The 11,264-nt window shown below is 55.9% G+C and overlaps 1 protein-coding gene across 5 annotated transcripts in view; it reads left to right on the top strand.

Moving 5' to 3' along the window:
- Positions 1-11,264, top strand: part of stxbp4 (syntaxin binding protein 4) — a 260,949-nt gene that overhangs the window by 112,417 nt on the left and 137,268 nt on the right. For all 5 annotated transcript variants that reach the window (XM_038777465.1, XM_038777464.1, XM_038777467.1 and 2 more), the window contains one exon: positions 3,133-3,230. In XM_038777465.1, coding sequence (XP_038633393.1) covers positions 3,133-3,230 — 98 coding nt within the window. The remainder of the gene's footprint in view (positions 1-3,132; positions 3,231-11,264) is intronic.

Below are 11,264 nucleotides of genomic sequence, written 5' to 3'. Positions count from 1 at the left end.
TGTGAGACAGCAGTGTTAACCCGGGTCCCTGGCACTGTGAGACAGCAGAGTTAACCCGGGTCCCTGGCACTGTGAGGCAGCAGTGCTAACCCGGGCCCCTGGCTCTGTGAGACAGCAGTGTTAACCCGGGCCCCTGGCTCTGTGAGACAGCAGTGTTAACCCGGGTCCCTGGCACTGTGAGACAGCAGTGTTAACCTGGCTCCCTGGCACTGTGAGACAGCAGTGCTAACCCGGGTCCCTGGCACTGTGAGGCAGCAGTGTTAACCCGGGTCCCTGGCACTGTGAGGCAGCAGTGCTAACCCGGGTCCCTGGCACTGTGAGGCAGCAGTGTTAACCCGGGTCCCTGGCACTGTGAGGCAGCAGTGTTAACCCAGGTCCCTGGCACTGTGAGACAGCAGTGCTAACCCGGGTCCCTGGCACTGTGAGGCAGCAGTGCTAACCCGGGTCCCTGGCTCTGTGAGGCAGCAGTGTTAACCCGGGTCCCTGGTGCTGTGAGGCAACAGTGTTAACCCGGGTCCCTGGCGCTGTGAGGCAGCAGTGTTAACCACTGGCACTGTGAGGCAGCAGTGCTAACCCGGGTCCCTGGCACTGTGAGGCAGCAGTGTTAACCCCGGTCCCTGGCACTGTGAGGCAGCAGTGCTAACCCGGGTCCCTGCACTGTGAGGGCAGCAGTGCTAACCCGGGTCCCTGGCACTGTGAGGCAGCAGTGCGTAACCCGGGTCCCTGGCACTGTGAGTCAGCAGTGTTACCCGGGTCCCTGGCGCTGGGTGAGGCGCAGTTCTAACCCGATCCCTGGCACTGTGAGGCAGCAGTGTTGACCCGGGTCCCTGGCGCTGTGAGGCAGCAGTGCTAACCCGGGTCCCTGGCACTGTGAGGGCAGCAGTGTTGACCCGGGTTCCTGGCGCTGTGAGACAGCAGTGCTAACCCGGGTCCCTGGCGCTGTGAGGCAGCAGTGTTAACCCGGGTCCCTGGCACTGTGAGACAGCAGTGTTAACCCGGGTCCCTGGCACATGTGAGACAGCAGTGTTAACCCTGGGTCCCTGGCGCTGTGAGGCAGCAGTGTTAACCCGGGTCCCTGGCACTGTGATGACAGAAGTGTTAACCCGGGTCCCTGGCGCTGTGATGACAGCAGTGCTAACCCGGGTCCCTGGCACTGTGAGGCAGCAGTGCTAACCCGGGTCCCTGGCACTGTGAGGCAGCAGTGCTAACCACGGTGCCGACGTGCCGTGGTGTTGGTTACTTTTGTTAATTATTTTTATTATTATTGTTTATCTTTATTCAAGTTTATTAATCTTTTCATGTTTATTATTTCTCTCTTTTGGTTGAACCAGTAAACTCCTTGTAGTTTTGCCATTAGCTGCAGTTGCTGAAGTTAGATTGCTGATGTTTCTATATTCTCTGTGTTGTTACTTCTTTGTGGAACTGTATTGACTTCCCCTGAGGCCTCTCTCTGTTAAACATGATGAAGCATTTGCTGCAACTCCTTCTGAAATATTGGCCGTGTATTAAATGTATTTCATCTCATTCATGGGGCCGTGGTTAGTGTACAAGCCGATTTCAGTCTGAAGGCCCACTGAGATGATGGAGGGTCACTCATGCCACCCACTCACAGGCCCAGGTTGCCCATCACTGATTCGTATACTGTACTATAGTTGTGTTCACAACCTCGCACTTCTTAAAGTTATTTCTTTTTTTTTTAATTTAGAGTACCCAATTCATTTTTTAAGGGGCAATTTAGCATGGTCAATCCACCTACCTTGCACATCTTTGGGTTGTGGGGGCGAAACCCACGCAATCAAGGGGAGAATGTGCAAACTCCACACAGACAGTGACGCAGAGCCGGGATCGAACCTGGGACCTCAGCGCCGTGAGACTGCAGTGCTACCACTGCGCCACCGTGCTGCCCTAAGTTATTTCTTTTTAATTTGTTTTTACTGGCTGGGTGTTTGCTGGTTAGGCCACCATTTATTTCCCATCCCTGGTTGCCCTTCAGAAGGTGACAGTGAGCTGCCTTCTTGAACCGCTGCAGTCCATGAGGTGTAGGTACACCCACTGTGCTGTTAGGGAGGGAGATACAGGATGTTGCCCCAGTGACAGTGAAGGAGCGGCCGATATATTTCCCAGTCAGGGTGGTGAGCGACTTGGAGGGGAACCTCCAGGTGGTGGGGTTCCCAGGTATCTGCTGCTCTTGTCCTGCTAGATGGTCGTGGGTTTGGAAGGTGCTGCCCAAGGTGAGTTCCCGCAGTGAATCTTGTAGATGGTGCACACGGCTGCCGCTGTGCATCGGTGATGGTGGGTTTGAATGTTTGTGGAAAGGGGGTTGCTTTGTCCTGGATGGTGCCGAGCTTCTTGAGTGTTGTTGGAGCTGCGCTCATCCAGTCAAGTGGAGAGTATTCCATTACACTCCTGACTTGTGCCTTGTAGATGGTGGACAGTCTTTGGGGGGGGTCAGGAGGTGAGTTACTTGCCCTTGGATTTCTAGCCTTTGACCTGCTCCATTAGCCACAGTATTAATGTGGCTGGGTCCAGTTCAGTTTCTGATCAATGGTAACCCCCAGGATGTTGATTGTAGAGTATTCAGCGATAGTAATGCTATTGAATGTCAAGCGGCGATAGTTAGATCCTCTCTTGTAGGAGATGGCCATCGCCTGGCACTTGTGTGGCAGGAATGTTACTTTCCACTTGTCAGCCCGTGCCTGGCGATTCTCCGCATCGTGGACATGGACTGCGTCAGTATCTGAGGAGTCGCCAATGGTGCTGAACATTGTGCAGTCAGCAGCAGACATCCCCACTTTTGACCTTCTGATGGAAGGGAGGTCATTGATGAAGCAGCTGAAGATGGTTGGGACTCGGACAGCTAATTTGCAGCTCATGATTCTGAAGTACAGTCAATAAAGGAAATAGGGGAAAAAATGTTTGCACAGCAGGATCCCATAATCACATACAAATAATCTTTTGCAGAACCACCCCGGCCCTCGCCTGTGCCACGGTTTTCCATACCGCTTCCTGCATTCCTGCAGCAGAGGTTTGGGAGTGACCTGATGGGGGGAAACAGTTCTGGTCAGAATCAGACTAGAAAACAGCATCATTAATGTGAATTGTAACTCAATGCTTTGCTAACTTTTCCTACAGTTAGTGTGACTCCTGCCTGGCCAGAAAGCCCAGCTGTCAGAGGGAGATCATTGTCCCTCAATCCCAGCTTTCGGCTGAAAGTGGACAAGTTGGAGATGGTAAGTTATTGATTCTTAGGCCTGGTGGCCATTCAGTCCCTTGTCCTCATGCTACCCCATGAAAGAACCATCCAAATTAGTCACGCTTTCTCAGCATATTCTAACAAATTAAACCCCTCCAACTGCATATCCAATCCACCTTCTGGGATCTGATTCACTCTCTGATATTGCGCTCCAGACCTTAACAACCACTGCTTGAAGACATTTCCCCTCATTTCCCTTCTCCTTCCAGCACGGTAGCACATGTGGTTAGCACGGTGGCTTCACGGTGCCAGGGTCCCAGGTTCGATTCCCGGCTTGGGTCACTGTCTGTGTGGAGTCTGAACGTTCTCCCTGTGTCTGCGTGGGTTTCCTCCGGGTGCTCCGGTTTCCTCCCACAGTCCAAAGATGTGCAGGTTAGGTAGATTGGCCGTGATAAATTGCCCTTAGTGTCCAAAACGGTTAGGAGGGGTTATTGGGTTACGGGGATAGGGTGGATAGGCTTAAGTGGATCGGTACAGGGCCGGCTCAAGGCACCGGCAACTCGGGCAGTCGCCCGGGGCGCCATGTGCTAGGGGGCGCCAGACTCGGGTCCCGCGCATGCGCAGTTGGGCCGGTGCCAACCAGCGCATGCGCGGTGGCCGCCCTCCCCCGCTGTGCCGCCCCCCCGCTGTGGCCGCCCTCCCCCGCTGTGGCCCTCCCCCGCTGTGGCCGCCTCCCCGCTGTGGCCGCCCTCCCCCGCTGTGGCCGCCCTCCCCCGCTGTGGCCGCCCTCCCCCCGCTGTGGCCGCCCTCCCCCAGGGGAATGGGACAGTTCAGCGCCAACGTTTCAGCGCTGCCGTTTCAGCGCCTGGACGTTTCAGCGTCAAAAATTTCAGCGCTGCCGTTTCAGCGCCAAAAATTTCAGCTGGCCAGCGCTCATTCATTCACAGGTCACTTTACAAGTGCAACGAGATTAACAGGGGAGCCAAAAAGCTGCAGTGCAAAGGTGGTGACACAGGTATACTTAGTTATAACACTTAGTTATTTGGCCTTTTTTTGGAGTTTTATTACTGTGTGCTAAGTGGTGTGCAGAACCCAGATACAGAAGCCTCACCCCCAAGGTCTGCTTAAATGTCATGTCTCAAGCTTTTAAAATTTGCTTATCTTTAAACATGGGGATAAAAATCCCATGCTCTTTAAACATAGGGGAGAAAAAGCTGAAACTGTCAGTGAGAGTTTTGAAAAACCCTCCGTTGAACTACATGTCATCTGGTGTAGGTTAGAAAACAATTTACCATCTGCTCATGCGGTTTCAATAATCAATAATCAATTATCACTCCCCCCCGGTCCGCTCCCCCCCCCCCCCCCCCCCCCCCCGGTCCCGCCCCCCCCCCCCCCCCGGTCCGCTCGCCCCCCCCCCCCCCGGTCCGCTCCCCCCCCCCCCCCCCCGGTCCGCTCCCCCCCCCCCCCCCCCCCGCTCCCCCCCCCCCCCCCCCCTCCCCCCCCCCCCCCCCCCCCCCCCCGGTCCGCTCCCCCCCCCCCCCCTCTGCGGGCTCCCCCCCCCCCCCTTGCGGGTCTCCCCCACCCCCGCGGGTCTCCCCCCCCCCCCCCCCTGCGTGTCTCCCCCCCCCCCCCCTGCGGGTCTCCCCCCCCCCCCCCCCTGCGGGTCCCCCCCCCCCCTGCTGGTCTCCCCCCCCCCCCCTGCGGGTCTCCCCCCCCCCCCGCGGGTCCCCCCCCCCCCCCCCCCCCCCCCCCCCGCGGGTCCCCCCCCCCCGCGGGTCCGCCCCCTCCCAGGCCCCGCCCCCTCCCAGGCCCCGCCCCCCCTCCCAGGCCCGCCCCCCTCCCAGGCCCCGCCCCCTCCCAGGCCCCGCCCCCCCTCCCCAAGGGCGCCGAAGTTCAGCTTGCCCGGGGCGCCAGCAACCCTAGGGCCGGCGCTGGATCGGTACAGACTCGATGGGCCAAACGGCCCCCTTCTGCTCTGAATGTTCAATGTTCTATATTCCTTGACCAATTATTTTCAATCTCTGGCCTCTGACTTCTGATCCAGTTCCCAAGGGAAATGTTTTATCCTGACTTGCAGGATTAAATAGCCGTGGAATTTTCTAAACCTTGATTATTTATCCCATTAAGCTTCTCTGCTCAAAGGAAAACAACCCCAGCTTCTTCAATCACTAAAGTCTCTGGTACCATCCTCTGCAACTCGGGGCTGTTTAGCTCACTGGGCTAAATCGCTGGCTTTGAAAGCAGACCAAGCAGGCCAGCAGCACGGTTCGATTCCCGTACCGGCCTCCCCGAACAGGCGCCTGAATGTGGCGACTAGGGGCTTTTCACAGTAACTTCATTGAAGCCTACTCGTGACAATAAGCGATTTTCATTCATTTCAACTTCTCTCAGCCTTGCCATCCTTCCAGAATTACTCTAGCAAAGGTCTAATGGTGAATTGTCAAGGTTTTCTTTCATTCTTTCATGGGATGTGGATGGCACTGGGCAAGGCCCTGCATTTATTGCCCATCCCTAATTGCCCTTCAATTGATTGTCTCGCTCGGTCATTTCAGGGGACAGTTAAGAATCATTGCTGTGGATGTGGAGTCACATGTAGGCCAGACCGGGTAAGGACGGCAGATTTCCTTCCCTGAAGGACATTAGTGACCCAGATGGGTCTCCACAACAATCGATGCTCATTGCAAAGGTCGCCAATTCCATTTAATTTTATTAATTGAGCTTAAATCTGGCTGTGATGGGTATTGAACCCATGTTCCCTGAAGCCTCATCCAGTGATATTGCCACTGTGCCACCATCTCCTGCAGGTTTTGGACGACCTCCTCATTTTTGTCTTCAATGCCCCTGTGGGCAGCACGGTAGCACAGTGGTTAGCACTGTTGTCTCACAGCGTCAGGGTCCCAGGTTCGATTCCCTGCTTGGGTCACTGTCTGTGCGGAGTCTGCACGTTCTCCGCGTGTCTGCGTGGGTTTCCTCCGGGTGCTCCGGTTTCCTCCCACAAGTCCCGAAAGACGTGCTGTTAGGCGAATTGGACATTTTGAATTCTCCCTCTGTGTACCCGAACAGGTGCTGGAATGTGGCGACTAGGGGCTTTACACAGTAACTTTTTGTTTTTAAATTTAGAGTACCCAATTATTTTATTTCCAATTAAGGGGCCATTTAGCGTGGCCAATCCACCTACCCTGCACATCTTTGGGTTGTGCGGGCGAAACCCACGCAGACACGGGGAGAATGTGCAAACTCCACACGGACAGTGACCCAGAGCCGGGATCGAACTGGGACCTCGGCGCCGTGAGGCAGCAGTGCTAACCACTGTGCCACCATGCTGCTCCTTCACAGTAACTTAATTGCAGTGTTAATGTAAGCCTATTTGTGACAATAAGTAATATTATTATTTACGAAGTTGTGTCCCTTCCACACATTCTCAGCCACCACATCAACCTCTGACCCTGTGCTCTGGTACCTGGCTACACAGCACCATTTCGATCACATCGCCTCCATGTTGTCTCCCCAAAGACAAGGGGCGGAATTCTCCACTCCCCACGTGTCGTGGGAGAACCGTGGGAGGGCCTCCCGACATTTTTCACGCCCCCCTGGCCATCCCGATTTTTATCGGGAGCGGAGAATCCCGCCCAGACACACCATATTCTCCTGCATTAAACTGCAGCTGGCGTGTGCACAGTGTTACAAATATATCGGATTTCCCGAGCGCATTGCTGCTCCTGGGTTTAAAACCTTTTAAAGTCAATAAAGTCTTTTACAGCCCTCACCTGGGCAGCTTCCAGTTAGTGAGCTTGCAGACCTCATCCAAATGAGGGGATAGTAAACAACTCCAGCAGCGGCACTGTGCTGGGTTTCTCTCTGTCGGCCCCCAGTAACCGTCCCTTCTATCTTACTGATCGCTTTTAATGTTCAGCATAATGGGACAAAATATGCAACGTCACCTTACACCTGAATTTGGGGAAATGTCTTTACACACACGGAATTTTGTATTTGACGTAATGAGATTTTGTTCCTTAAAGAAACTTTGGGCACAAACTGATTTATTACACACGGGAAAAATTGATTTTCTATTGCTTCTGGGATATGGGCGTCGCTGGTTAATCCAGAATTTATTGCCCATCTCTAATTGCCCCTTGAGAAGGTGGTGGTGAGCTGACTCTTTCTTGACTCCGCTGCAGTCCATGTGGTGTAGGTACACCTACAGTGCTGTTAGGGAGGGAGTTCCAGGATTTCGACCGAGCGACAGTGAAGGAACGGCCGATATATTTCCCAGTCAGGGTGGGGAGAGACTTGGAGGGGAACCTCCAGGTGGGTGGGGTTCCCAGGTATCTGCTGCTCTTGTCCTGCTGGATGCCATGGGTTGTGAGTTTGGAAGGCGTCTTTGCAGGATTCTCGGTGAGTTGCTGCAGTGCATCTTGTAGATGGTACACCCGGTTGTCACTGTGCGTGGTGACTGGAGGGAGTGAATGTTGAAGGTGGTGGATGGAGTGCCGATCAAGCGGGGCTGCTTTGTCCTGGATGGTGTCGAGCTCCTTGAGTGTTGTTGGAGCTGCGCTCATCCAGGCAAGTGGAGAGTATTCCATTACACTCTTTGTTGATAGTGAACAGGCTTTGTGGAGTCACACACCCCTGATCTGCTCTTGCAGCCACGATATGGCTAATCCAAGTTCATCTTCTGGTCGATGATAAATCCCAAGATGTTGATGGTGGTACTGGTGACAGGATTGTCACATAAAGAGAGATTGGATCAGCTGGGCCTGTAGTTAGAATTCAGAAGAATGTGAGGGGATCTAATTCTGACAGGTCTGGACAGACTGGGTTCAGGTGTGTTGTTTCCTCTGACCGAGGAGGAGGGAGGTCTAGAACAAGGGCCACAGTCTCAGGATGTGGGATTAGGACATTTAGGACTGAGATGAGGACTTCCAGTGGCGGCGATGCAGAACTAAGCCGCACGTTCGGCAGCTCCCGCTTTAATAGGACTTGTCGGCTCTTTTAAGGGCCCCAAACGGCGCCAAATCGACGATTCCCGGTGGATAAATGGGGATTTCCCGGGATTTATGGTGCGGACCCGGAGTGGGGCGAGGAGAAAAACGGCAGCAGCTCCCCTGGAAATGCGGGGGAAGGTGGACAAAATGGTGGCCGGTGGAGCCCCTGAGGAGTGGAGGCAGTGGGCGGAGGAGCAGCAGGCAGCCCTTCTGCGCTATTTCACAGAGCTGAAAGGGGAGTTACTGGAATCCCTGAAGGTGACGACTAGTAAGCTGCTGGAGACCCAGACAACTCAGGGTGCAGCGATACTTGAGTTGCAGCAGCAGGCCTCTGAGCGCGAGGATGAGGTTTCGGCCCTCGTGGGAAAGGTGGAGATACACGAGGCGCTCCACAAAAAGTGGCAAGATCGTTTGAGGAGATGGAGCTTCGGTCACGGAGGAAGAACCTGCGGATCCTGGGCCTCGAGGAGGGGCTGGAGGGGTCGGACCTGCCGGCCTATGTGGCCGTGATGCTGAACTCGCTGGTGGGGGCAGGATCCTTCCATCTACCCCTGGAGCTGGAGGGGGCCCACAGAGTACTGGCCAAGCGGCCTAAGGCGAATGAACCCCCGCGGGAGGTGCTGGTGCAGTTCCATCGGTTCAGTGACCAGGAGTGTGTTCTCCGATGGGCCAAGAAGGTGAGGAGTAGTAAGTGGCAGAATTCGGTAGTGCGTATCTACCAGGACTGGAGTGCGGAGGTGGCCAAGCGGAGAGCCGGGTTTAACCGGACGAAGGCGGTGCTCCATGTAAAGCAGGTGAAGTTCGGCATGTTGCCGCTTGTGGGTCACCTACCAGGACCGGCATCACTACTTTGAGTCCCCGGAGGCGGCATGGGCCTTTGCGCAGGCTGAAAAGCTGGACTCGAACTAGAGATTGGGGGCTGTGGGAGTTTCTCTATTTCTGTATCATTGTTTATGCTGTAGCGGGTTATTCTGTTTGTTTCTGTTTTTTCTCTGGCTTTCGGACGATGTGGGTTATGGTTTCGTGTTCTAAGGGGGGTACTGGGGTTTGTGGTTGATCTGTGTCTTTGTTTGTACGGAGTTGGTGGATGGGTTGGGACTGCTGTTTGGGAGCTGCGTTGGTGGGGTGGGGCAGTGTGAAAGCGCGGGCTTTTCTCTCGTTTCCCGCGCTGCGGGACGAGGGGGGTGGAGCTGGTGCGAGGGGCGTGGTTATTAGACCGGTTTTCCCACGCTGAAGCGGTGCTCAGGAGCTGATGCAGGGGAGGAGGGGGGACCTCATATCGGGAGGGGTCGGAGTTAGAGCGGGAGCTGCCGGGGTCAGCAGAAGTCAGCTGGCTCACGGGAATACAGTGGAGGGAGAGTCGCGGATAGGAGGGGTCCTAGCCTGGGGGGGGGGGCGGGGGGGGGGGGGGGGGGGGGACGGACGTGGCCATGCTCCAGGAGACTCACCTGAAGGTGGCAGACCAGGTCCGTCTGAGGAAGGGGTGGGTGGGGCAGGTTTTCCACTCTGGGCTCGACTCGAAGAACCGGGGGGTGGCGATCCTGGTGGGGAAGAGGGTGGCGTTTGAGGCGTCTGAGGTGGTGGCTGATAGTGGCGGCAGATATGTGATGGTGAGCGGTAAGCTGCAGGGGGAGAGGGTGGTGTTGGTTAATGTGTACGCCCCAAATTGGGCTGATGCTGGTTTCATGAGGCGTATGTTGGGCCGCACTCCTGGTCTGGAGGTGGGGGGCTTGATCATGGGCCCGACTTCAATAAGGTGCTGGATCCCCTACTGGATCGTTCTAGTTCAAGGACAGGCAGGAGGCCGGCGGCGGCCAAGGTGTTGAGGGGGTTTATGGACCAGATGGGAGGAGTGGATCCCTGGAGGTTCGGGAGGCCGAGGGCTCGGGAGTACTCCTTTTTCTCCCATGTGCACAGGGTTTATTCCCGCATTGATTTCTTTGTTTTGAGCAGGAGACTGGTCCCGAGGGTGGAGGATGCCGAGTATTCGGCTATTGCGATTTTGGACCATGCTCCGCATTGGGTGGATCTGGAGATGGGGGAGGTGCGGGACCAGCGCCCGCTTTGGAGTCTGGACGTGGGGTTGTTGGCTGGTGAGGAGGTGTGTAGGAGGGTTCGGGGATGTATCGAGAGGTACCTCGTGGTCAATGAAACTGGGGAGGTCCAGGTGGGGATGCTGTGGGAGGCTCTGAAGGCAGTGATTAGGGGGGAGCTGATCTCCATCCGAGCCCATAGGGAGAGGGGGGAGAGGAGGGAGAGGGAGAGACTGGTGGGGGAGCTGTTGAGTGTGGATAGGAGGTACGCGGAGGCCCCGGAGGAGGGATTGCTGGGGGAGCGGCGTAGCTTGCAGGCCAAGTTTGATTTATTGACCACCAGAAAGGCAGAGACACAGTGGAGGAAGGCGCAGGGAGCGGTCTATGAGTATGGAGAGAAGGCGAGCAGGATGCTGGAGCACCAGCTTCGTAAGCGGGACGCGGCTAGGGAGATTGGTGGAGTGAAGGATAGAGATGGGAATGTGGTGCGGCAGGGGGCAGAGGTCAATGAGGTCTTTAGGGACTTCTATAGGGAACTGTACCAGTCGGAGCCGCCGGCGGTGGGAGGGGGAATGGAGAGTTTTTTGGACAGGCTCCGGTTTCCAAGGGTGCAGGAGGAGCAGGTAGAGGGTCTGGGGGCGCCGATCGAGTTGGAGGAGCTGGTCAGAGGGATTGGCCACATGCAGTCGGGGAAGGCGCCGGGACCGGATGGGTTCCCGGTTGAATTTTATAAGAAATATGCGGACCTGCTGGGCCCCCTGTTGGTTAGGACCCTCAGCGAGGCATGGGAGGGGGGTGTTCTGCCCCCGACGATGTCTCGGGTGCTAATCTCCCTGATCCTGAAGCGAGATAAGGACCCCTTGCAGTGCGGATCATACAGGCCGATTTCACTGCTGAATGTAGACGCCAAGTTGCTGGCGAAGATCTTGGCCACTAGAATAGAGGACTGGGTGCCGGGGGTGGTACATGAAGATCAGACGGGTTTTGTGAAGGGGAGGCAGCTGAACACTAACGTGCGAAGGCTGCTAAATGTGATAATGATGCCGGCAGCAG

This window comes from Scyliorhinus canicula, chromosome 18, assembly GCF_902713615.1.
Source record: "Scyliorhinus canicula chromosome 18, sScyCan1.1, whole genome shotgun sequence".
Classification (NCBI taxonomy): domain Eukaryota; kingdom Metazoa; phylum Chordata; class Chondrichthyes; order Carcharhiniformes; family Scyliorhinidae; genus Scyliorhinus; species Scyliorhinus canicula.
The sequence above is the reverse complement of the archived record's forward strand: the minus strand, read 5'-3'. Positions and strand labels throughout refer to the sequence as shown.